Source organism: Zonotrichia leucophrys, chromosome 1A (genome assembly GCF_028769735.1).
Source record: "Zonotrichia leucophrys gambelii isolate GWCS_2022_RI chromosome 1A, RI_Zleu_2.0, whole genome shotgun sequence".
Lineage (NCBI taxonomy): Eukaryota > Metazoa > Chordata > Aves > Passeriformes > Passerellidae > Zonotrichia > Zonotrichia leucophrys.
The window spans coordinates 71,218,495-71,244,133 of record NC_088170.1 but is presented as its reverse complement, the minus strand read 5'-3'; the positions used below and the strand labels follow the sequence as shown (position 1 = coordinate 71,244,133).

Genomic DNA, 25,639 nt, shown 5'->3' with positions numbered 1-25,639 from the left:
CTGATCCCGAGTGCAAATCGAGTTTGGATCCACATGGGAGGCTCTGACGTCCGGCACGGATGTCGGCGCAGTGGGGATGGCTGGGGTTTGGTTTGGTTTGGTTCTAGGCTTGGCTGGATTTTTGGGATGTGTCCATCCCTTACACGGGGCCATCATCCATGGGTTTGACTTAAAACCCTTCCCAAAGCTCTTCCCAAAGCTCCCCATCCTGGGGAATCGTGGAATCGTAGAATGTGAGCTTGGAATTGGATGATCCTTAAGGCCCCTTCCATCCCAAACCATTCCATGTCCCAGACTGGAAAGAGGCCTATAAAAATCCTGGAATCCAAATCTCCGTTGCACCTCTTGGATAGTTTTTAAGGCCTCTTCCATCCCAAACCATTCCACATCTCAGATTGGAAGGGATCAATAAAGACCATTGAATCCAACTTTCTGTTGGAATCCCTGGCCTGGAATTGGATGATTTTTAAGTCTATCCCAAACTGTTCCATGTCCAAAATTGGAAGGGTCCGTAAAACCTCTGGAACCCAAATCTCTGTTGGACTCCCTGGCCTGGAATTGGATGATTTTTAAGGCCTCTTCCATCCCAAACCATTCCAAGTCCCAAATTGGAAGAGATCAATAAAGACCATTGAATCCAACTTTCTGTTGGACTCCCTGCCTTGGAACTGGATGATTTTTAAGGCCTCTTCCATCCCAAACCATTCCAAGTCCCAAATTGGAAGAGATCAATAAAGACCATAAGTCCAACTTTCTGTTGGAATTCTTGGCCTGGAATTGGATGATTTTTAAGGCTATCCCAAACTGTTCCATGTCCAAAATTGGAAGGGTCTGTAAAAACCCTGGAACCCAAATCTCTGTTGGACTCCCTGGCCTGGAATTGGATTATTTTTAAGGTCCCTTCCATCCCAAACCATTCCACATCTCAAATTGGAAGGGATCAATAAAGACCATTGAATCCAACTTTCTGTTGGAATCCCTGGCCTGGAATTGGATGATTTTTAAGGCCCATTCCATCCCAAACCATTCCATGTCCCAAACTGGAAAGAGGCCTGTAAAAACCCTGGAATCCAAATCTCTGTTGGACTCCCTGGCCTGGAATTGGATGATTTTTAAGGCCCCTTCCATCCCAAACCATTCCATGTCCCAGACTGGAAAGAGGCCTGTAAAAATCCCGGAATGCAGCTCTCTGCTGGACCCCTTGGCCTGGAATTGGATGATTTTTAAGTCTATCCCAAACCATTCCATGTCCCAAATTTGAAGGGGCTGTAAAAACCCTGGAACCCAAATCTCTGTTGGACTCCCTGGCCTGGAATTGGATGATTTTTAAGGTCTCTTCCATCCCAAACCATTCCACATCTCAAATTGGAAGGGATCAATAAAGACCATTGAATCCAACTTTCTGTTGGAATCCCTGCCTTGGAATTGGATGATTTTTAAGGCCCCTTCCATCCCAAACCATTCCATGTCCCAGACTGGAAAGAGGCCTATAAAAATCCTGGAATCCAAATCTCTGTTGCACCTCTTGGATAGTTTTTAAGGCCTCTTCCATCCCAAACTGTTCCATGCCCTAAATTGGAAGGGTCTGTAAAAACCCTGGAACCCAAATCTCTGTTGGACCCCTTGGCCTGGAATTGGATTATTTTTAAGTCTATCCCAAACCATTCCATGTCCCGAATTTGAAGGGGCTGTAAAAACCCTGGCACCCAAATCTCTGTTGGACTCCCTGCCTTGGAATTGGATAATTTTAAGGTTCCTTCCATCCCAAACCATTCCACATCCCAAACTGGAAGGCGTTGGGAGGATCATGGAGTCCAACTCCCTCTTAAACTGGAATTTGGAGCATTGAGACCTCCCCTAGAGGATATTTTTGGGGTGACCAAGAGGATTTAATGACAGTGCTTGATCAAGTTTAATCAAACCCCAAACTCTCAGGCTGGAAAAGCATTCCACTGCTCCATCCCCCTAATTTGGAAGAAATTCCCCAAGAACTTCACAATTGCATCCCATAATAAACCCCCACACCCGTAAATTGCAGGGCAACACTGCAGCTGATTTTGGGGTGTAAGGGTGACAATTTTGGGGTGTCTTGCTCAGTTTTTAAAATTATTTTTAAATTTAAATGGGATTTTTAATTTATTTTCAATTATTTCTCCAGCTGTGCCATCCATTGTACCCAACCCTCCTCCTCTTCCTCCTGGTGACAAAATCTGAGCATCTTCATCTGCTGGATTACAAGAAATGATCCCAAACTTTTTAATCCTGTCCTGAAGTTTGGATTTTGGGCTCCAAGTAGGAGGAATCCTGCCACAAATCACCCCACAAATCCTCAGTTTCCCCCTGTCCCGTTTTCCCTCTGTCCCACCAGTCCAGATGGAATTCCAAGCCCCGGTGAGGAGATCAGGATGTCCATGGGTGGCTCTTGCCCTGCTCTGGAGCAAACCTGGCTCTCCCAGGGCCCTTCCCTCTTGGAAAACACCAACAGGAACAGCTCCAGTTGTTTTTCCATGAGGAAAACTCACGGAAAACATTTTTTTCCCATGTTTTTTTAAGCTGTGGTTTTATCTTTTATTACAATGTTCACAATGCCCTGGACAGGAACAGTCTGGGATGAGGGTTTGGTCTCAGAGATGCCATTCCTGCCTGGTTGGAAGTTTTACTGGAATTTGCCAAGGAAAAATGGGATGAAACCAGCCTGGAAATGGCTGCCTCCTCCCAGCTTTTGAAAAGGAATCCTTTGGAAGGTTGGGATCACCACTGATCCCATGAATATTTAGGTTTTCCTCACTTCCAGGGGCATGGGCACGTGTCTTCTCCAAGAGTGTGGGAGCCCTCACTGGGAATCCCATTCCTGCCCAATTCCAGGGAAGAGGATTTACCATGGAACGTTCCAGAGGATTCATTCCATGGTTGGAAAGATGGGAAGGAAGAAGCAGAACTCACCTGCCAAGAGAGGAGGCGGCTCCATGAAGGGCTTCACCATGGCCTTGCCGTGAGTTGTGCCAAGCTTTTCCTCCCAATTTCCACCGTTCCCAACGTATTCCCGAGGCTGGGAATACCCTTGGAGCCTCCTGCGGACTTCAGCCACCTCCAGCCCTGCGGATTGAGGGTCACTGAGGATGGATCCAAAGCTTTGGGGTGGGCAGATCAGCTCTCCAGGCTCCATGGACCGTTGGATTTGAGGGTTCCACGAGTCCTGGAGCACATCCCGGGGGATGGTTTGGGATGGTGGAGCAATCCCGGGATTTTGTGGGCAGGGATTGGGATTCCCGTGGGCTCAGCTTTAAAAGCTGGGAGTCAGGAAGGGATTTGAGCACGTCCTGGAGGAGAGGGTGAAAAGAGGAGACTTCCAGGATTCCCTCTGATCCCTCAGATTCCTCTCAGGAAGACCCATCCCCCTCAAACCAGGATCCAAAAGCTGTTGCTGATCCAACATTTTCTGCACTGTATCCCAGAAAAAAAAAAAAAAATTTATTCCTAAAAACAACTTTTCACAGTTTTGGGCTGATTTGGGGCAAGGAGAAGATCCTTTCCTGCATGAATTCCCAGCCTTACCCTTTTCCATGGACATCCTTCCCAACTCACCTCCACAACCTGCAGACAGAAGAGACAGGGAAGAGTTTGCTGCTTTTTTTTCCCCCCAACATAAATAAAATTTTCCAAGGAAATAATTATTTTATTAATTTTTTTTCATCCCTTTCTCCCCCTTTTCAAGGATCCAAATGCTTCCTAACAACTCCAGTGGTGGTGAACCTAAAAATCTTTCCTATCCATAGGGAAAACCCTGGGAATGGGGCAGGAAGGTTCTGCTGGATCTCAGATAAATGGATTTCTTCAGGACAAGGAAAGCAAGACCCCAAAAAGTTTCAATGTTGGGATTCTTGGATAAAACCATCCCCAAATTTGGCTGTTGTGGTTTTTTTTTTTTTGTTTTGAATTATTGTTTGTTTTTTTGTTTGTGGGGTTTTTGATTGTTTGGTTTTGGTGTGTTTCTGTTTGTTTTGGGGGTTTTGTTTTGGTTTTTGTTTTGTTTTTGGGTTTTTTTTGTGTTTTTTTTCTTTTTTTTTTGGTGATGATGGTGGCAGTTATTCCCTGTGGGAGCAGAGAACTCCATGTGCCAAGGAATGCCACAAAAAACTGGGAATTAAAATATTCAGCGAGCTCCAAGTGACCCTTCCCAATCCACGAGGAAAGGAGGGAAAGACTTGCTGACAAAACCACATGGGAAGAGGGGGGAGGTTTTAAGGGATAAAAATGGAGAATTTCAGGAGGTCAGGAATCTGCAGAGCCTGGAATTCCAGACTCCTGGAGAGGGGCCCCAGCTCCACCTGCTGCTGACGGTGACATTTGGGTGCATGCTGGCGCGGAAATGGCTCCAATTTAGCAGCTGGCAGGGTCAGCGCGGGGCCAACTCACCACAAATCCCTCGCATTTCGCTCCTCAGCACTTCCTTCACCTCTTCCTCCTGTGCCAGAGTGGGAAAAACGGAATTTAGGGATGAATTCCAGCCCTGGCATCATCTCCCTGCTTGTCCCACTGAGGTGGAGCCACCTCGTTTGGGGTGCAATGAGAGCAGAGATTTGGTGTCATGGTTCAAGATTTGCACCTCATTCCCTCTGGAAATTCCTGGTTTTCCTGCAGCCAGCTCCTCTGGCCATGAGGAATGGAATCCCAACCCAAGTCACCCCTCAAACCTGGGCTGGCTTTCCAAGGAGTGGATGATTTTTAAGGCCCCTTCCATCCCAAACCATTCCATGTCCCAAACTGGAAGGGATCCATAAAGACCATTGAGTCCAGCTCTCTGTTGGACTCCCTGCCTTGGAACTGGATGATTTTTAAGGCCTCTTCCATCCCAAACCATTCCAAGTCCCAAACTGGAAGGGTCTGTAAAAACCCTTGTCACCCATCACCCCATGTCACCCCTCAAACCTGGGCTGGCTTTCCAAGGAGTGTCCCCACCCTCCTGCCATTGTCCCACTGATGTGGAGCCACCTTGTTTGGGGTGCAATGAAATTGGAGATTTGGTGTCATTGGGAGCTCCACCCAAGGTTTGTGGCTCATTCCCTTTGGAAATTCCTGGTTTTCCTGCAGCCAGCTCCTTTGGCCATGAGGAATGGAATCCCAACCCAAGTCACCCCTCAAACCCGGGCTGGCTTTCCAAGGAGTGTCCCCACCCTCCTGGCATTGTCCCACTGATGTGGAGCCACCTCATTGGGGTGCAATGAGATTGGAGATTTGGTGTCATGGTTCAAGATTTGCACCTCATTTATTCTGGAAATTCCTGGTTTTCCTGCAGCCAGCTCCTCTGGCCATGAGGAATGGAATCCCAGCCCAAGTCACCCCTCAAACTTGGGCTGGCTTTCCAAGGAGTGGATGATTTTTAAGGCCCCTTCCATCCCAAACCATTCCATGTCCCAAACTGGAAGGGTCTGTGAACACCCTTGTCACCCATCACCCCATGTCACCCCTCAAACCTGAGCTGAGTGTCCCCACCCTCCTGGCATTGTCCCACTGATGTGGAGCCACCTCATTTGGGTGCAATGAGATTGGAGATTTGGTGTCATGGGGAGCCCCACCCAAGGTTTGTGGCTCATTCCCTTTGGAAATTCCTGGTTTTCCTGCAGCCAGCTCCTCTGGCCATGAGGAATGGAATCCCAACCCAAGTCACCCCTCAAGCCTTGTCTGGCTTTCCAAGGAATGGATGATTTTTAAGGCCTCTTCCATCCCAAACCATTCCATGCCCTAAATTGGAAGGGTCTGTAAAAACCCTTGTCACCCATCACCCCATGTCACCCCTCAAACCCGGGCTGGCTTTCCAAGGAGTGTCCCCACCCTCCTGCCATTGTCCCACTGATGTGGAGCCACCTCGTTTGGGGTGCAATGAGAGCAGAGATTTGGTGTCATGGGGAGCTCCACCCAAGGTTTGTGGCTCATTCCCTCTGGGAATTCCTGGTTTTCCTGCAGCCAGCTCCTCTGGCCACGAGGAATGGAATCCCAACCCAAGTCACCCCTCAAACCTGGGCTGGCTTTCCAAGGAGTGTCCCCACCCTCCTGCCATTGTCCCACTGGTGTGGAGCCACCTCGTTTGGGGTGCAATGAGATTGGAGATTTGGTGTCATGGTTCAAGATTTGCACCTCATTTATTCTGGAAATTCCTGGTTTTCCTGCAGCCAGCTCCTCTGGCCATGAGGAATGGAATCCCAACCCAAGTCACCCCTCAAACCTGGGCTGGCTTTCCAAGGAGTGGATGATTTTTAAGGCCCCTTCCATCCCAAACCATTCCATGTCCCAAACTGGAAGGGATCAATCAAGACCATTGAGTCCAGCTCTCTGTCGGAATCCCTGCCTTGGAATTGGATGATTTTTAAGGCCCCTTCCATCCCAAACCATTCCATGTCCCAAACTGGAAGGGTCTGTAAAAACCCTTGTCACCCATCACCCCATGTCACCCCTCAAACCTGAGCTGAGAGTCCCCACCCTCCTGCCATTGTCCCACTGATGTGGAGCCACCTCGTTTGGGTGCAATGAAATTGGAGATTTGGTGTCATGGGGAGCTCCACCCAAGGTTTGTGGCTCATTCCCTTTGGAAATTCCTGGTTTTCCTGCAGCCAGCTCCTCTGGCCATGAGGAATGGAATCCCAACCCAAGTCACCCCTCAAACTTGGGCTGGCTTTCCAAGAAGTGGATGATTTTTAAGGCCCCTTCCATCCCAAACCATTCCATGTCCCAAACTGGAAGGGTCTGTAAAAACCCTTGTCACCCATCACCCCATGTCACCCCTCAAACCTGAGCTGAGTGTCCCCACCCTCCTGGCATTGTCCCACTGGTGTGGAGCCACCTCATTGGGGTGCAATGAGATTGGAGATTTGGTGTCATGGTTCAAGATTTGCACCTCATTCCCTCTGGGAATTCCTGCTTTTCCTGCAGCTCCTTTGGCCATGAATGTGACTCAAGTCCCACCTCAAACCTGGGCTGGCTTTCCAAGGAGTGTCCCCACCCTCCTGGCATTGTCCCACTGATGTGAAGCCACCTCGTTTGGGTGCAATGAGATTGGAGATTTGGTGTCATGGGGAGCTCCACCCAAGGTTTTTGGCTCATTCCCTTTGGAAATTCCTGGTTTTCCTGCAGCCAGCTCCTCTGGCCATGAGGAATGGAATCCCAACCCAAGTCACCCCTCAAACTTGGGCTGGCTTTCCAAGGAGTGGATGATTTTTAAGGCCCCTTCCATCCCAAACCATTCCATGTCCCAAACTGGAAGGGATCCATCAAGACCATGGAGTCCAGCTCACTCTTGGAATCCCTGCCTTGGAATTGGATGATTTTTAAGGCCTCTTCCATCCCAAACCATTCCATGTCCCAAACTGGAAGGGTCTGTGAAAACCCTTGTCACCCATCACCCCATGTCACCCCTCAAACCTGAGCTGAGTGTCCCCACCCTCCTGGCCTTGTCCCCAAAGCCACGATCTCCCAAACAAACTCCCCTGAGCTCTGGGAAGCCATGGAGCCACCTGCACCCAAATTATCCTCCAGGATTGCCCCTTGGGAATGTGGAACCACATTGGATCATTTGGAGCTGCACCTCCTCCTGCTTTCTCTGCCCCTTTCCCAGCCAACAGCATTCCCCATGGAATGAGACCTCCAAACTCATGGATTTGGAGCCCATCCTTCATCCCTGGGACAGCCAACGGACACTGATCCCATTGGGAATCTTCCCTGTGGGATGGTCGATGTCCTGCTGGACTTCCTGGGGTCATCAGCTGTTATCCTTCTTGGGATTCCAAATTTTGGGGCATTTTTCAATGTAGGGAGCTGGAATTTTCAGCAGCCCAAATTTAGGGGATCCTTTCCCTGCTAAAATTAATCCTGCTTGGAAAATTAACCCACACCCTGGGAAAAATGGAAATATTGTCTCGTGTCGGTCAAGTGGCACAAAATCCGGGATGAAGGGATGTGGAGGGAGCTGCCACAGGAATTTTGTCCTGATCCATGTGGCTCAAGCCCTCCTTCTTCCTCAGGATTTGGAAGCCCAGGGCAGCAGCTTTTCCCTAAAGGCTTTGAAAATGGGGCACAATTCCCTCTCCTGCTTTTCCTTTGGCTTGGGTCAGCCTTGGAGCACCGATCCTGTGGGACAATCAGGAGCTGGGAATCATGGCAAAGATGGGAGAGGGAAAATCTGCTTTAGGCTTGGCTTTGTAGAGTCCAGCTCTGCCCTCCCACAGCCTCATTTCCCAGATATTCCCAGAGCAAATCCATTTCTCAGCATTTCCCTCCTCCCCTCGGCCTCTTAGGGCTGTTTGGCCGATTTTCTCCTTTTTTCCCCCCAAAAATGGGAAACGATCTTGGGAAAAATCACTCACGGAAAGGCCCGGCTCTCCCTTGGCTCCTTTCTGCCCGGCAGGACCATTTTCCCCCTGTTAAAAACACTTGGATCATTATCACATCACTGGAGATTGGTGTGAAATGCTCTGGGGATAAATGCTCCTCAGGGATGACAGCTCCAAAGGGAGATGGGTAAAAAGCCTAAAAATTTGTAGGTGTTTTCCTATAAATTTCAGGGATATCTGCGAGTGGCTCAGTGGGGTGACAGGAACAGCCTCATCCGTGTGTCCATCACATCATCCCAGATTTTCTGGGAGCTCTGTTCCATCCCAACAATATTCATTAAAAACGGGAGCTGAGAGCCATCAGCTGTTTCCCAAGCCTCGGCATGCTGATCCTGGGATAATTAACAACTTGATGTCCTGATCACTTGCAATTATCTCTCCATGGAGAGGTCAAAACTTCCCCTGAAGAGATGAGAAAGGAGGGCAGGAAAGGGGATGGAAAATCTCCAGAGGGAAATGAGCTGGGAGATGAAATCCATGGATCAAGTCAGGTTTGTTTTCCATCTGGAAGAAGTGGATACATGGAGGGGGTCTGGCCTGCCCAGAATCTTTGGGAATCAGCTCAAAGCAGAAGATTTGAAAGTGGAGCTGCAATTCCAGCGCTGGAAAGAGATGGAAAAACCAGGAGATGCTGAGCTTTGTCAACAAGGGATAAAAACACCCTGACAAATTTTCCACTCAGAACTGCTGGAAACTGGATTTGTGGATTAAGGGTGCTTCAAAATATTAAAGGACAAGGAGCACAAGAAGGATGATCCCAATTAAAGCCAGCAGGATCATTTTTCTCAATCCATGCTCTCTTCCAGTGCCAGGAAAAATCACATTATCCACCAGCAGCACACGGAGTTACAGCAGTGCCACTGCTGACCCTAAAATCCCTTGGGACATTGGGGTTTGCAGGGTGTGGGGACAGATCCCAAACAGGTTGGGATCCAAAGCTCTTGTTGGAATTCTCTGCTGAGCGTTAATTATTCATTAATTACCCTGCACTGATTATTGGTTCATTCCTGCCCTGCCTTTGCTGATCCAAAGTTTGGATGTTTTCCCAAAGGAAAATCCCTGAATCTTCCCCACAGCTGGAGACACCTCCAGGCAGGAATTTGGGCAGCACTGCCCGTGCCCAACACCTGGAATTTGGGATTCCAACAGCTCTGCTCTTGTTGGAAAATCTGGAGAGCTCAGAAATGAAACCTGGAAGCTCCAAGGTTCATCCAAGCCCAGTTTGGAATTTTGGGAACCCCACTGGATCGTTCCCATACTGACCACTTCTCCTTTTGGCCCATCCATGCCCGGGGGTCCCTGGAGGCAGAGCTGGGATCTCCCTCTTTTCCCTGGTGGACCCTGGGGAGGAAAAGCAGAGTTCTGTCAGCATTTCCAGAGATATCCCACTTTTTTTTTTTTTTTTTTTTTTTCCAGGATTTTCCCCCCAAAACCCCAACCTGAGATGGGAATCTGCTCCGGAATTTTTCCCCCTCTCTCCCAACCCCACAAGCCATTCCTGGAGCTTCTCCTTTAATTCCAGGAGAAGCCGAGGAGCGGTGTGGGTGGAAAGAGTGGCACCTCACAGCCTCTCTTTAATCAGTGTCCAAAAAAAAAAAAAAAAAGCCATTTATTATCCCAGACAGGCTTTTCTGGGCTCGCTAATAACATCAAAAATTCCAGCCTTTTTAAATATCCATGAGGGAATCTTGTACTTTCGGCTCCCTCCTCCCTCCTGTCATTCCTTTGATTTATTTTTCATGGCAAGGCACAGCCTGGGGAGCAAGAGGAGGAAGAATAATTTCGTTTCCATGGGCTGGAGTGGGATTTAATCCATATTTTATTGTTCTGGAAGGACCTTTTTCCACCTTCTTCCTGTAACCACCCTTCAAAATTCCTTTTAAAGATCCCTGCCACACTTCCAGCATCTTTATTCAGTGACTTCAAGCTCTTATTTTTAAGGAAGGTGCTGATTTCCAGAGGTATTTTCCAGGTAAAATTCAGCTTCCGTAAGGCAAATTAGCAGGGAGAAAATCCAAGTGTCTTTGGGGGAATAAAAATATGAAATATTTAGGAGTTGTTTTAAAGTTGATTTTGTGATAAAGGAATTGACTAAGGAGACCTTGTGCCACAAAAAAAAAAAATAAAAAAATTGAGAATTTCTGGATGTGAGTTGAGTTCCTTGTTCATCCTTTCTGCCCTGCATCCTTCTTGCCTTAAATCCCTTTTTTCTTTGGGAATTCTATGGGATTACACATTTTTTGTCTTTCTGAAGAGCAGCCTCGTGTTCTGATCAACATCTCCCCTTCCAGATATCAACATTGTAGTTTTTAATTACATAATTAATTAAAAATTTGTTTTTCATGTGGAATTTGCCAAAATCCCGCCAATACTTGATCCTGCTGGAGCTGATGAGGTGTAAAAGTTGTCAGTGGATATCAGCTTGGGAAAAAATTAGGAAAACTCTGCTGGAATGAGGTAGAATTGAGATTTTTTAGTGACCAATCCATGTCAGAATTCCTGCAAAGATTTCTAGGACAGGGAAATCCAGGAGAGTGGATCTGGTGAGATCCAGACTTAGATTTTCCCAGAAAATTGGGAATTGTCCCAACTTCCATCCACCAAAATCCAAATTATTGCCAGGAATCAAGCAGGGTTTACAGATAAAATTTGGTTTTCCAGGTTATTTTATTCCAATTTTTCTTGGATTCTTGGATCATCCAGGTAATTTTCGTGTTCTTTAATCCAAGCCTGAAACTCTCCCAGCAAAACCACAGAGAGAATTTTCATTTCCAGCCTTTTTTTTTTCACTTTGGAAAGTTATTTATTTCTCAGAGCTATCTCAAGAAAACTTCCAGGGCAGGGTGATCCTGCTCATTGATGGAATTAACATCTCATTTCCCAGGATTTTTTTTTCCCCCTTGCATTTCTAAATGTGCCCAGCGTGGCTGGAATGCAAAAATATTCATTAAAAACGGGAGCTGAGAGGCAGCAGCTCCTTGCCAAGGCCTGGCACCCTGATCCTGGGATAATGAACCACTTGGTGTCCTGATCACTTGGAATTATCTCTCCATGGAGAGGTCAGATCTTCCCCTGGAGAGAGGGAAAGGAGGGGAGGGAAAATGTCCGGAGGGAAAGGAACTGGGAGAGGGAATCTGTGGATTGAGATCCTGTGGGAAGAGGGAATGTGGGAGAGATTGGGAGAGGGGGGACATTGGGATATGGGGACACTTGAGGGGTGTTTGGGCACACGAGGGTGTCCAGGAGTGAATCTCTGTGGGATTTGGGATCTGTGGGACTCAGGGCCTGCTGGGATTCCTGTGGGATTCGGGGCCTGCTGGGATTTGGGATTTTTGGGATTCAGGATCTGTGGGATTCAAGACGTGATGGGATTCCTGTGGGATTTGGGATCTGTGGGTTTCCGTGGGATTCAGGATCTGTGGGGTTTGGAACCTGTGGGATTCAGGGCCTGATGGGATTCCTGTGGGATCCAGGATCTGTGGGATTCCCATGGGATTCAGAACCTGTGGGATTTGGGGCCTGCTGGGATTTGGGATTTTTGGGATTCAGGATCTGTGGGATTCAAGACGTGATGGGATTCCTGTGGGATTTGGGATCTGTGGGTTTCCGTGGGATTCAGGATCTGTGGGGTTTGGAACCTGTGGGATTCAGGGCCTGCTGGGATTTGGGATTTTTGGGATTCAGGATCTGTGGGATTCAAGACGTGATGGGATTCCTGTGGGATTTGGGATCTGTGGGTTTCCGTGGGATTCAGGATCTGTGGGTTTGGAACCTGTGGGATTCAGGGCCTGCTGGGATTTGGGATTTTTGGGATTCAGGATCTGTGGGATTCAAGACGTGATGGGATTCCTGTGGGATTTGGGATCTGTGGGTTTCCGTGGGATTCAGGATCTGTGGGGTTTGGAACCTGTGGGATTCAGGGCCTGCTGGGATTTGGGATTTTTGGGATTCAGGATCTGTGGGATTCAAGACGTGATGGGATTCCTGTGGGATTTGGGATCTGTGGGTTTCCGTGGGATTCAGGATCTGTGGGGTTTGGAACCTGTGGGATTCGGGCCTGCTGGGATTTGGGATTTTTGGGATTCAGGATCTGTGGGATTCAAGACGTGATGGGATTCCTGTGGGATTTGGGATCTGTGGGTTTCCGTGGGATTCAGGATCTGTGGGGTTTGGAACCTGTGGGATTCGGGGCCTGCTGGGATTTGGGATTTTTGGGATTCAGGATCTGTGGGATTCAAGACGTGATGGGATTCCTGTGGGATTTGGGATCTGTGGGTTTCCGTGGGATTCAGGATCTGTGGGGTTTGGAACCTGTGGGATTCAGGGCCTGATGGGATTTGGGATTTTTGGGATTCAGGATCTGTGGGATTCAAGACGTGATGGGATTCCTGTGGGATTTGGGATCTGTGGGTTTCTGTGGGATTCAGGATCTGTGGGGTTTGGAACCTGTGGGATTCAGGGCCTGCTGGGATTTGGGATTTTTGGGATTCAGGATCTGTGGGATTCAAGACGTGATGGGATTCCTGTGGGATTTGGGATCTGTGGGTTTCCGTGGGATTCAGGATCTGTGGGGTTTGGAACCTGTGGGATTCAGGGCCTGATGGGATTCCTGTGGGATTCAGGATCTGTGGGATTCAGGGCCTGTGGGATTCCTGTGGGATGCAGATCTGTGGGATTCCTGTGGGATTCAGGACCTGCTGGGATTCAGGACCTGTGGGATTCAGGATCTGCTGGGATTCCTGTGGGATTCAGGATCTGTGAGATTCCTGTGGGATTCAGGACCTGCTGGGATTCAGGACCTGTGGGATTCAGGATCTGCTGGGATTCCTGTGGGATCCAGGATCTGTGAGATTCCTGTGGGATTCAGGACCTGTGGGATTCAGGATCTGCTGGGATTCCTGTGGGATCCAGGATCTGTGAGATTCCTGTGGGATTCAGGACCTGTGGGGTTTGGGATCAGTGGGATTTGGGACCAGTGGGATTCCTGTGGGATTCAGGACCTGCTGGGATTCAGAACCTGCTGGGATTCCTGTGGGATTTGGGGCCTGTGGAATTCAGGATCTGTGGGATTGAGGACCTGTGAATCCTGCAGGATTCAGGGCCTGCTGGGATTCCTGTGGGATTCAGGACCTGTGGGGTTTGGGATCAGTGGGATTCAGGACCAGTGGGATTCCTGTGGGATTCGGGACCAGTGGGATTCAAGACCAGTGGATTCCTGTGGGATTCAGGACCTGTGGGGTTTGGGATCAGTGGGATTCGGGACCAGTGGGATTCCTGTGGGATTCAGGAACTGTGCTCACCTGTGGGCCTGGCTCTCCCTGTGGCCCTCGAGGTCCCGCTGCTCCGGCCCCTCCAGGCTTCCCAGGCCATCCCGCTTGTCCCTTGAATCCTCCCAATCCTGGAACTCCCTTGGCTCCCTGGGAATCACAGGGGTTTTAGGGATGGGGCAGCCAAACCTCATCCAAACACTTTCATGGCACTGGGAATATGGGAACACCTCCCACATTCCTTTGCTCTCCACCTTTCCTTGGTGACTTGGACTTTCCATCCAACTATTCCCTGGAATCCCTAAATTCCCAGCTCACCTAAGCAGAACCCTTTCATTTGTAACTCTGGGAAAAACAAGGAAAAAAGAAGATCCCAAACCTAAAAATTTCATTTTCACCACTGAGCTTTCTCCTGGAGCTGCTGGAACAGAAAATATTCCCATGAAACCCAGCAGAAGGAAAAATCCAACACCCAGCAGTGGTGGAAAACAATTCTGTGGGAGAGGAGAGGGCCAGGAGAGGAAGGGAATGAGAATTCCCTGGGAATGATCTCCAAGCCACCAACCAGAGACTTCAGGAGGTGCTCGACCATCAGGGAATGGGGAACGGATTTGTTATCAATAAAATCCTTTAAGATCCCAAATCCACTGGAGACTGGAATGTGGGAAGGACCTGAGGGGCTGGAAAATGCCAAGAGATTTGATGGAGGCTGCTGGGATTTTGTTTGGTTTTTTGTCCTTAAAAATTAACTGTTTTAACAGAAATCCCATTTTTTTCCCCTACGGAAAAATACAAATTTAGGTGTGTTTTTTTTTAAGAATAAAGCAGGAAATTAAGGAATGCTGAGAAGAGGGGTTGGTGGGGAGTGATCCAGGTGGGAATTCCTCAAGGAGATGGGAACAGAACTCGGGATCAGCTTGGAGACCTTTCCCATTTCTCATGCCAAGGCGGCCACAGCCTGATCCGCTTTTATTCCAAGGATTTACCTTGGGAATGGCGGTGGAATAACTCTGCCAAGTGAATCCCAGCCCCTCTGGATGGCTTCTCCTCACACCCAACTGGCTCCTCCTGGGATTTTATCCATGCACAGAGGGGAATTTAAGGAGAACTCTCTCTCCTGCCCTTTTCCAACTGCATTCCCAACCCTAACATTCCAGCCAGTTGACATTTCCCCTCTGGAAAGGGCACCAGCGATGTGGAAAATGTTAAATTTTGTTAACTGCACCTGATGGATGTGGGATTTATTCCTTGGAAATGGCAGCGTGCTCAGCACCAACCTTTTCTCCTTTCTCCCCAGGAATTCCCGAGGCGCCGTCGCTCCCTGAGGCTCCTGGCTCGCCCTGGAAGGAGCCAAGGTAAAATCATGGGCTTGGAAAAGCTGGGATTTTGGGAATTAACTGTTTTTTTCTTGGATTAGAACTATTTACTGAGTGTCACCTCAGTCTGGGTGCTGGTGGTATTCCAGGAGAGGGAAAATTCCCATAAAAATGGAAAACAGCCTGTGGAGCATTGGGATTGGATGGATGAACTCAGCTGAGGAGGTGAGTAAAGATCCCAATCCCAATATCCAAGAATCCTCACCCAATCCAGGCTGATTTATGGGAACAGATCCAGGAAAATCCAATTTATGCCCTTTGGAAGAAAAGGGCATTTTCCACAGGTGGATGGAGCCAAGGTAAAATCATGGCTAACGTGGCTTGGAAAAGCTGGATTTTGGGAATTAACTGGTTTTTCCTTGGATTAGAACTATTTACTGAGTGTCACCTCAGTCTGGGTGCTGGTGGTATTCCAGGAGAGGGAAAATTCCCATAAAAATGGAAAAGACCTGTGGAGCATTAGGATTAGGATGGATGAGCTCAGCTGAGAAGGTGAGTAAAGATCCCAATCCCAATATCCAAGAATCCTCACCAAATCCGTGCTGATTTATGGGAACAGACCCAGGAAAACCCAATTTATGCCCTTAGGAAGAAAAGGGCATTTTCCACAGGTGGAGGGAGCCAAGGTAAAATCATGGGCTTGGAAAAGCTGGGATTTTGGGAATTAACTGTTTTTTTCTTGGATTAGAGTTATTTACTGAGTGTCACCTCAGTCTGGGTGCTGGTGGTATTCCAGGAGAGGGAAAATTCCCATAAAAATGGAAAACAGCCTGTGGAGCATTAGGATTAGGATGGATGAGCTCAGCTGAGAAGGTGAGTAAAGATCCCAATCCCAATATCCAAGAATCCTCACCAAATCCGTGCTGATTTATGGGAACAGACCCAGGAAAACCCAATTTATGCCCTTAGGAAGAAAAGGGCATTTTCCACAGGTGGAGGGAGCCAAGGTAAAATCATGGCTAACGTGGGCTTGGAAAAGCTGGGATTTTGGGAATTAACTGGTTTTTCCTTGGATTAGAACTATTTACTGAGTGTCACCTCAGTCTGGGCACTGGTGGTATTCCAGGAGAGGGAAAATTCCCATTAAAATGGAAAAGAGCCTGTGAAGCATTCCATTAAAATGGAAAAGACCCTGGGATTGGGATGGACAAACTCAGCTGAGGAGGTGAGTAAAGATCCCAATCCCAAGATCCAAGAATCTTCACCCAATCCGTGCTGATTTATGGGAACAGATCCAGGAAAATCCAATTTATGCCCTTAGGAAGAAATGGGCATTTTCCAGAGGTGGATTTGGGAAAACTCTTGTGGGATGACCTTTAATGTCCCTTCCCAAAGCATTCCATGATTCTGGGATGGTTCAGATCCTCACCTTTGGTCCACGCTGTCCATTAAATCCTGGAATTCCTGGTTTTCCAGCACTGCCAACTTCTCCCTGTGGATGGAAAAGCAGTGGAGGGGCTGTGAGGACAAAGAATCCCCCAAAAAACGGGAAAACTCTGGAAAAGCGAGGAAAGGGATAACCCAGGGGTGACACTGAGATGAAGTCTCACCTCAGCCCAGAAATTTCAGATCACTAAAATGTAACTAATAACAAATGAGACAAATTAACAAACTAACACTAATTTAACTCATAACCAAGATAATTGGGAATCCTTAAAACTGGAGATTATCCCAACTCCAAACTCTCCTGGAGGGAAGTAGGTGGGGAATTCCCCAGATAAAAATTCAGTTACCAAATGGAGCGGGGCTGATGAATCCGAATGTTCATAACAACAATAATAAAAATAATATTAATTTAAAAATTATTACAACCACAATATTAACCACAACACTGCCTCTGTCACCAACAGCTCCCATTTCTCTTATCAAGCTTCCCAATCCCTCCATAAAAAGCCCATTAAGGCTCATTAGATGTTGTTTACTGATAAGGAACTAATGGTGATGATAAGAGCCGGGCACCAATTTAGACCTGAGCCCAGGCTGTTGCTAAGCCACGGATCAGGAGGGATTTGGGCTGGGTTTAGTTTCGTTTTTAACCCTAGATTATCCCAAAGTTCCCTGCAAGCCTACAAACCTCCCGATCAGTGATTCCCTGCTCTTCACAGGCCTTCCAGGAGGGATTTTCCCTCAGAAATGGGGTGGTTTCCTCAGGATTCTGTGCCACAGATCAGGAGGGATTTGGGCTGGATTTCAGATCACAGGCCTTCCAGGAGTGATTTCCCCCAGAAATTATGTGGATTCCTGAGGATTCCTGGATCAGGAAGGATTTGGGCTGGGTTTAGTTTCGATTTTAACCCTAGATTATCCCGAAGTTCCCTGCAAGCCTAAAAGTCTCCTGATCCGTGATTCCCTGCTCTTCACAGGCCTTCCAGGAGGGATTTTCCCTCAGAAATGGGGTGGATTCCTCAGGATTATGTGCCACAGATCAGGAGGGATTTGGGCTGGATTTCAGATCACAGGCCTTCCAGGAGGGATTTTCCCTCAGAAATGGGGTGAATTCCTCAAGATTCCTGGATCAGGAGGGATTTGGGTTTGGTTTAGCTTATTTTTTAACCCTAGATTATCCAAAGTTCTCTGCAAGCCTTAAAGCTTCCCAATCCTTGATTCCCTGCTCCTCACAGGCCTTCCAGGAGGGATTTTCCCTCAGAAATTATGTGGATTCCTCAGGATTCTGTGCCACAGATCAGGAGGGATTTGGGCTGGATTTCAGATCACAGGCCTTCCAGGAGGGATTTTCCCACAGAAATTGGGTGAATTCCTCAAGATCTGGATCAGGAGGGATTTGGGTTTGGTTTAGTTTATTTTTTAACCCTGGATTATCCCAAAATTCTCTGCAAGGCTTAAAACCTCCTGATCAGTGATTCCCCGCTCTTCACAGGCCTTCCAGGAAGGATTTCCCCCAGAAATTATGTGGATTCCTCAGGATTCTGAGCCACAGATCAGGAGGGATTTGGGCTGGATTTCAGATCACAGGCCTTCCAGGAGGGATTTCCCCCAGAAATTATGTGGATTCCTCAGGATTCCTGGATCAGGAGGGATTTGGGTTTGATTTAGTTTATTTTTTAACCCTAGATTATCCCAAAGTTCCCTGCAAGGCTTAAAACCTCCTGATCAGTGATTCCCTGCTCTTCACAGGCCTTCCAGGAGGGATTTTCCCTCAGAAATGGGGTGGATTCCTCAAGATTCTAGGATCAGGAAGGATTTGGGCTTGGTTTAGTTTATTTTTTAACCCTGGATTATCCCAAAATTCCCTGCAAGGCTTAAAACCTCCCAATCAGTGATTCCTCGCTCTTCACAGGCCTTCCAAGAGGGATTTTCCCTCAGAAATGGGGTGGTTTCCTCAGGATTCTGTGCCACAGATCAGGAGGGATTTGGGCTGGATTTCAGATCACAGGCCTTCCAGGAGGGATTTCCCCCAGAAATTATGTGGATTCCTCAGGATTCCTGGATCAGGAGGGATTTGGGTTTGATTTAGTTTAGTTTTTAACTCTAAATTATCCCAAAGTTCTCTGCAAGCCTTAAAACCTCCCGATCAGTGATTCCCTGCTTTTCACAGGCCTTCCAGAAGGGATTTTCCCTCAGAAATGGGGTGGATTCCTCAGGATTTTGTGCCACAGATCAGGAGGGATTTGGGCTGGATTTCAGATCACAGGCCTTCCAGGAGGGATTTTCCCTCAGAAATGGGGTGAATTCCTCAAGATTCTAGGATCAGGAAGGATTTGGGTTTGGTTTAGTTTATTTTTTAACCCTGGATTATCCCAAAATTCCCTGCAAGGCTTAAAACCTCCCGATCTGTGATTCCCTGCTTTTCACAGGCCTTCCAGAAGGGATTTTCCCTCAGAAATTGGGTGGTTTCCTCAGGATTCCTGGATCAGGAGGGATTTGGGTTTGGTTTAGTTTATTTTTTAACCCTGGATTATCCCAAAGTTCCCTGCAAGCCTAAAAACCTCCCGATCTGTGATTCCTTGCTCTTCACAGGCCTTCCAGGAGGGATTTTCCCTCAGAAATGGGGTGAATTCCTCAAGATTCCTGGATCAGGAGGGATTTGGGCTGAGTTTAGTTAAGTTTTTAACCCTGGATTATCCCAGCATTCCCTGCAAACCTTAAAACCTCCCGATCTGTGATTCCCCGCTCTTCACAGGCCTTCCAAGAGGGATTTTCCCTCAGAAATGGGGTGGTTTCCTCAGGATTCTGTGCCACAGATCAGGAGGGATTTGGGCTGGATTTCAGATCACAGGCCTTCCAGGAGGGATTTTCCCACAGAAATTACATGGATTACTCAGGATTCCTGGATCAGGAAGGATTTGGGCTGGGTTTAGTTTAGTTTTTAACTCTAAATTATCCCAAAGTTCTCTGCAAGCCTTAAAACCTCCCGATCAGTGATTCCCTGCTTTTCACAGGCCTTCCAGGAGGGATTTTCCCTCAGAAATTGGGCGGTTTCCTCAGGATTCTATGCCACAGATCAGGGGGATTTGGGCTGGATTTCAGATCACAGGCCTTCCAGGAGGGATTTTCCCCTCAGAAATGGGGTGAATTCCTCAAGATTCCTGGATCAGGAGGGATTTGGGCTGGGTTTAGTTTCGTTTTTAACCCTAGATTATCCCAAAGTTCCCTGCAAGCCTAAAAACCTCCCGATCTGTGATTCCCTGCTCTTCACAGGCCTTCCAGGAGGGATTTCCCTGAGAAATTATGTGGATTCCTCAGGATTCCTGGATCAGGAGTGATTTGGGTTTGGTTTAGCTTATTTTTTAACCCTAGATTATCCCAAAGTTCTCTGCAGGCCTTAAAGCTTCCCAATCCTTGATTCCCTGCTCCTCACAGGCCTTCCAGGAGGGATTTTCCCTCAGAAATTATGTGGATTCCTCAGGATTCTGTGCCACAGATCAGGAGGGATTTGGGCTGGATTTCAGATCACAGGCCTTCCAGGAGGGATTTCCCCACAGAAATTATGTGGATTCCTCAGGATTCCTGGATCAGGAAGGATTTGGGCTGGGTTTAGTTTCGTTTTTAACCCTAGATTATCCCAAAGTTCCCTGCAAACCTTAAAGCCTCCTGATCCATGATTCCCTGCTCTTCACAGGCCTTCCAAGAGGGATTTTCCCACAGAAATGAGGGCAGATTCCTCAGAATTCCATGGATAAAGCTTTCCTGGGAATGGGTGGGGAGTTTTGAGGATGGGAAGCTGGGCTTGGCTGGGCTTGGCTCACCTTGGCACCTTTGGCTCCGGGAGCGCCGGTCCGGCCTGGAAGGCCCCGCAGGCCCTGGGAATTGAGGAGATCACAGGGAATGAGGGCAGAGGAGGAATTCTGGGCCTGCTGGAAGCTCCCTCCCCATCCCTGCTCATCCCAGCCTTTATTTCCCAGGATCATGGAGTGGTTGAGGCTGGAAGGAGCTCTGGAGAAGGTTTCTCCAGCTCCCAATCCATGCAGGGCCATCCAAAGCTGTTCCACCACCTTCCCATCCCAAGGAATGGGATTTCCCAGGATCTCGTCCATGTCCTACCTTTGTCCCTTTCTGCCCGGTGTCACCGGCGGTCCCAGGGTCACCTTTCCCTCCCTACATGGAAAAAAAGGACAAAGGAGATGAATTTTCAGGAATTATGGGCCAAAATCCCAGTCACGTGCTGGGAGTTTTTTTGGGAGCCTCCCTGTTGTGAGGGAACTGATCCCAGGAAATCCATGAGGGATTTAGTGAAGGATTCCTTGGTTTCCTGATCTCCATCAGGCTTGGGGTGTGAGGGGAATTGAAATTTGGGCACTGGTAAGAAACAGGGGAAAACTCAGACTGGGAAACACAGGATAAATAAGAAATTTTGGGATATGGACGTGCTGGGAATGGGAGGAGGACAAGTCCTAAAAACCAGGCCAGGATGTGCATTGGAGACTTTTCCAGGATTTGGGAAAGACCTTGAGGAAGACCCTGAGGCCTTTAAGGGGTGGGAAGGGAAAGGAATGTGGGATCTGGGAAGGATCAGAGAGGAATGTGGGGTTTGGAAAGGCCCAAAATGAATGTAGGATCTGGGAAGGAGCAGACAGGAATGTGGGGTTTGGAAAGGCCCAAAATGAATGTAGGATCTGGGAAGGAGCAGACAGGAATGTGGGATTTGGGAAGGAGTAGAGAGGAATCTGGGAAAGTACTAAAAGGAACGTGAGATGCAGGAAAGCACAGACAGGAGTGTGGGATTTGGGAAGGCCCAAAAGGAATGTGGGATTTGGGAAGGCACAGAAGGAATGTGGGACCCAGGAAGGCCCAAAAGGAATGTGGGATTTGGGAAGGCACAGAGAGGAATGTGGGATCCAGAAAAGCACAGACAGGAATGTTAGATTTAGGAAAGCACAGACAGGAATGTGGGATCTGGGAAGGCACAGAGTGGAGTGAGGGATCCAGGAAAGCACAGACAGGAATGTGGGATCTGGGAAGGCCCAAAAGGAATGTGGGGTCTGTGAAGGAGGAGACAGGGAAGGAGCAGAAAGGAATGTGGGATTTGGGAAGAAACAGACAGAAATGTGGGATCCCAGAAAGCACAGACAGGAATGTGGGATCCAGGAAGGCCCAACAGGAATGTGGGATCTGGGAAGGCACAGACAGGAATGTGGGATCTGGGAAGGCACAGACAGGAATGTGGGATCTGGGAAGGCACAGAGTGGAGTGAGGGATCCAGGAAAGCACAGACAGGAATGTGGGATCTGGAAGGCCAAAAGGAATGTGGGGTCCGGAAGAGAAGAGTGGGACGGGAAGAGCAGAGAGGAATGTGGGATCCCAGAAAGCGCCAAAAGGAATGTGGGGTCTGGGAAGGAGCAAACAGGAACGTGGGATCAGGAAAGGCACAGACAGAAATGTGGGATCTGTGAAGGAGCAGAAAGGAATGTGGGATCCCAGAAAGCACAGACAAGAATGTGGGATCTGGGAAGGCACAGACAGGAATGTGGATCCAGAAAGCACAAAGGAATGTGGGATCCAGGAAAGTACTAAAAGGAATGTGGGATCTAGGAAGGTACAATAGGAATGTGGGATGCAGGAAGGCCCAAAAGGAATGTGAGATGCAGGAAAGCACAGACAGAAATGTGGGATTTGAGAAGGCACCAAAAGGAATGTGGGATCTGGGAAGGCACAGAAGGAATGTGGATGCAGGAAGGCCAATAGGAATGTGGGATCTGGAAAGCACAGACAGGAATGTGGGATCGCAGAAAGCACCAAAGGAATGTGGGATCGGAAAGACAGACAGAAATGTGGGATTTGAGAAGGCACCAAAAGGAATGTGGGATCTGTGAAGGAGCAGAAAGGAATGTGGGATCCAGGAAGGCCCAAAAGGAATGTGAGATGCAGGAAAGCACAGACAGAAATGTGGGATCTGGGAAGGAGCAGAAAGGAATGTGGGATCCAGGAAGGCCCAAAAGGAATGTGGGATCTGGGAAGGCACAGACAGGAATGTGGGATCTGGGAAAGCACAGACAGGAATGTGGGATCCCAGAAAGGACAGGAATGTGGGATCTGGGAAGGCGCAGACAGGAATGTGGGATCTGGGAAGGCCCAACAGGAATGTGGGATCTGGGAAGGCACAGACAGGAGTGTGGGATCCACATTCCAAACAATCCTTCCACTCACCGGCTTCCCCTTCTGTCCCTGAAGGCCTCTGTCCCCTTTGGCTCCCTTGATCCCGTTCTTCCCATCCAGTCCTGCTGCACCCTGCCAGAAAGTTGGGAAAAATTCATTCCAGAGCCTGTTTTTTCCAGGGAAAAGGGATGAGCACAGTCCAGGATGGAATCCCAGCTCTAGAACTCCTCAATCCAAGGGCAGAAGCTCCCCCAGGAACAGCCCCAAGGCCTGAGGTTGGGATTTCTCTCCCATTCCTCACCCCAATTCCATGGATTGTAAATCCCTGGCAAACGAAACCTGGGAGGGGATGGATTTGTAATTCCAGCTGGGGAAGTTGTGGCAGCAAAAGGGTCATTCCAGGCAGGGAGATTTGCATGGGCTTGGGAATGGGAACAGGGATTTCAGGAATTATTTAAGGGGGCTGCAGGTTTTTTATCCCATTGTGGAATTTTTTTGGCTTCTGGAGCCGCATCCAGCACTGGGAGCTCATTCCATGGAGTCTCCCATTGTTGTGGCAGCAAATAAACCTGCTAAAAATCCTCTTTTTTAATTTTTAAATTTTAATTTTTTTCCCCCAAGATCGCTGCAGTCTCCTCATCCATCCTGGGCAATTTTGATGGCATTTTTCAGCACTTGGATGTGAAGGAAAAATTGGATTTATCCCCACTTGAGCCCCTCTCAGGGGAGAATGAATTGGCTGCTTGGGTAAATCAGGAGCTGAACAAGTGGAATTCTCTGCTTGGAATTTGTTTGCTGTGGTTGTTGGAAGGAAACAAATTCATTAAGATAAAAATAAAAATCAGATTTGTGTGCCAGGGACTCCCTGGATCAGGGGAAATCCATGTTCCTCCATATCCCAGGCACGGATATCTCTTTATTGGTAACTGTTTATTGACACACTCAATAGAAAATTCCATCTGGGGACGTAAATAAACCATAAAACCCCAGGAAAATGGGAATATTTCTGTTTGCTGGGACAGATTGGAGGACAATAAACCATTTGTGTGGTGGTTAAATCCCACAAATCCAGGATACCTTCAAGTGCCTGGAGTTTTGAAGGAGCTGGGAGCTGGGATCAGACCAGGAATGGCTCAAAAATATTTTTTTTGCACTAAAAATCCTGACATTAATTAGAGTTCTCCTAATTTAATTTAAATTAAATTTAATTTAAGCTTTAATACTTCTCTTAATTATCCCAATTATCTCCAGTGCCAGGTTTTCCATGTTTTCCTGTCCAACTCATCTTCCTGCTTTCCATGAGATCCTTCTCCTCCTGAGAAGGAATCTGGGATTTTTTTTTCTTTTTTTTTTTTTTTTTTCTTTTTTTTTCTTTTTTTTCTTTTTTTTCTTAGGAAAAGTTAAACTCACTTCAGGATATGCTGAAGGAAAGCTGGGTCTAAGCCTGGCCTGCTTAGTCCAGAACACATAAATAAGATTTAGACCTGGATTTAATCTCTATATAATTGGTTTCCTGCTTATCCTGGGCTGGAGAGATTTTGGAATATGGATTGGAAGGTTTAAAATAATCAGGATATGCTGGAAAGCTGAGTCTAAGCCTGGCCTGCATAGTCCTGGCCACATAAATAAGATTTAGACCTGGGTTTTATCTCTCCCTAAGTGGTTTCCTGCTGGAGAGATTTTGGAATATGGATTGGAAGGATTAAAATCTTAAGAATATGCTGGAAAACTGGGTCTGAGCCTGGCCTGCTTAGTCCTGGCAACATAAATAAGATTTAGACCTGGATTTTATCTCTCTATAATTGGTTTCCTGCTTATTCTGGGCTGGAGAGATTTTGGAATATGGATTGGAAAGTTTAAAATCATCAGGATGTGCTGGAAAGCTGAGTCTAAGCCTGGCCTGCTTAGTCCAGGCAACATAAATAAGATTTAGACCTGGATTTAATCTCTATATAAGTGGTTTCCTGCTGGAGAGATTTTGGAATATGGATTGGAAGGTTTAAAATAATCAGGATATGCTGGAAAACTGGGTCTAAGCCTGGCCTGCTTAGTCCAGGCAACATAAATAAGATTTAGACCTGGGTTTTATCTCTCTATAATTGGTTTCCTGCTTATTCTGGGCTGGAGAGATTTTGGAATATGGATTGGAAGGTTTAAAATAATCAGGATATGCTGGAAAACTGGGTCTAAGCCTGGCCTGGCCTGCTTAGTCCAGGCAACATAAATAAGATTTAGACCTGGGTTTTATCTCTCTATAATTGGTTTCCTGCTTATTCTGGGCTGGAGAGATTTTGGAATATGGATTGGAAGGTTTAAAATCTTAAGGATGTGCTGGAAAACTGGGTCTAAGCCTGGCCTGCTTAGTTCAGAACACATAAATAATATTTAGACCTGGATTTAATCTCTATAATTGGTTTGCTGCCTATCCTGGGCTGGAGAGATTTTGGAATATGGATTGGAAAGTTTAAAATCATCAGGATATGCTGATAAACTGAGTCTAAGCCTGGCCTGCATAGTCCTGGCCACATAAATAAGATTTAGACCTGGGTTTTATCTCTCCCTAAGTGGTTTCCTGCTGGAGAGATTTTGGAATATGGATTGGAAGGTTTAAAATAATCAGGATGTGCTGGAAAACTGGGTCTAAGCCTGGCCTGCTTAGTCCAGGCAACATAAATAAGATTTAGACCTGGATTTAATCTCTATATAAGTGGTTTCCTGCTGGAGAGATTTTGGAATGTGGATTGGAAGGTTTAAAATCTTAAGGATGTGCTGGAAAACTGGGTCTAAGCCTGGCCTGCTTAGTCCTGGCAACATAAATAAGAATTAGACCCAGGTTTTATCTCTCTATAATTGGTTTGCTGCCTATTCTGGGCTGGAGAGATTTTGGAATGTGGATTGGAAGGTTTAAAATCATCAGGATGTGCTGGAAAACTGGGTCTAAGCCTGGCCTGGCCTGCTTAGTCCAGAACACATAAATAAGATTTAGACCTGGATTTAATCTCTATATAAGTGGTTTCCTGCTGGAGAGATTTTGGAATGTGGATTGGAAGGTTTAAAA

The 25,639-nt window shown here is 47.4% G+C and overlaps 1 protein-coding gene across 1 annotated transcript in view; it reads right to left on the bottom strand.

Annotated features, from left to right (window-relative positions):
• The window catches only part of LOC135442828 (collagen alpha-1(VII) chain-like), a 161,086-nt gene that overhangs the window by 7,319 nt on the left and 128,128 nt on the right, over positions 1-25,639 (bottom strand). Inside the window, exons 68-78 of the mRNA XM_064703098.1 lie at positions 22,633-22,713; positions 20,530-20,583; positions 20,235-20,288; positions 16,397-16,459; positions 14,929-14,991; positions 13,685-13,801; positions 9,648-9,725; positions 8,358-8,411; positions 4,417-4,465; positions 3,556-3,594; positions 2,944-3,096 (exon numbers count right to left, since the gene is read on the bottom strand). Coding sequence (XP_064559168.1) covers positions 2,944-3,096; positions 3,556-3,594; positions 4,417-4,465; positions 8,358-8,411; positions 9,648-9,725; positions 13,685-13,801; positions 14,929-14,991; positions 16,397-16,459; positions 20,235-20,288; positions 20,530-20,583; positions 22,633-22,713 — 805 coding nt within the window. The remainder of the gene's footprint in view (positions 1-2,943; positions 3,097-3,555; positions 3,595-4,416; positions 4,466-8,357; positions 8,412-9,647; positions 9,726-13,684; positions 13,802-14,928; positions 14,992-16,396; positions 16,460-20,234; positions 20,289-20,529; positions 20,584-22,632; positions 22,714-25,639) is intronic.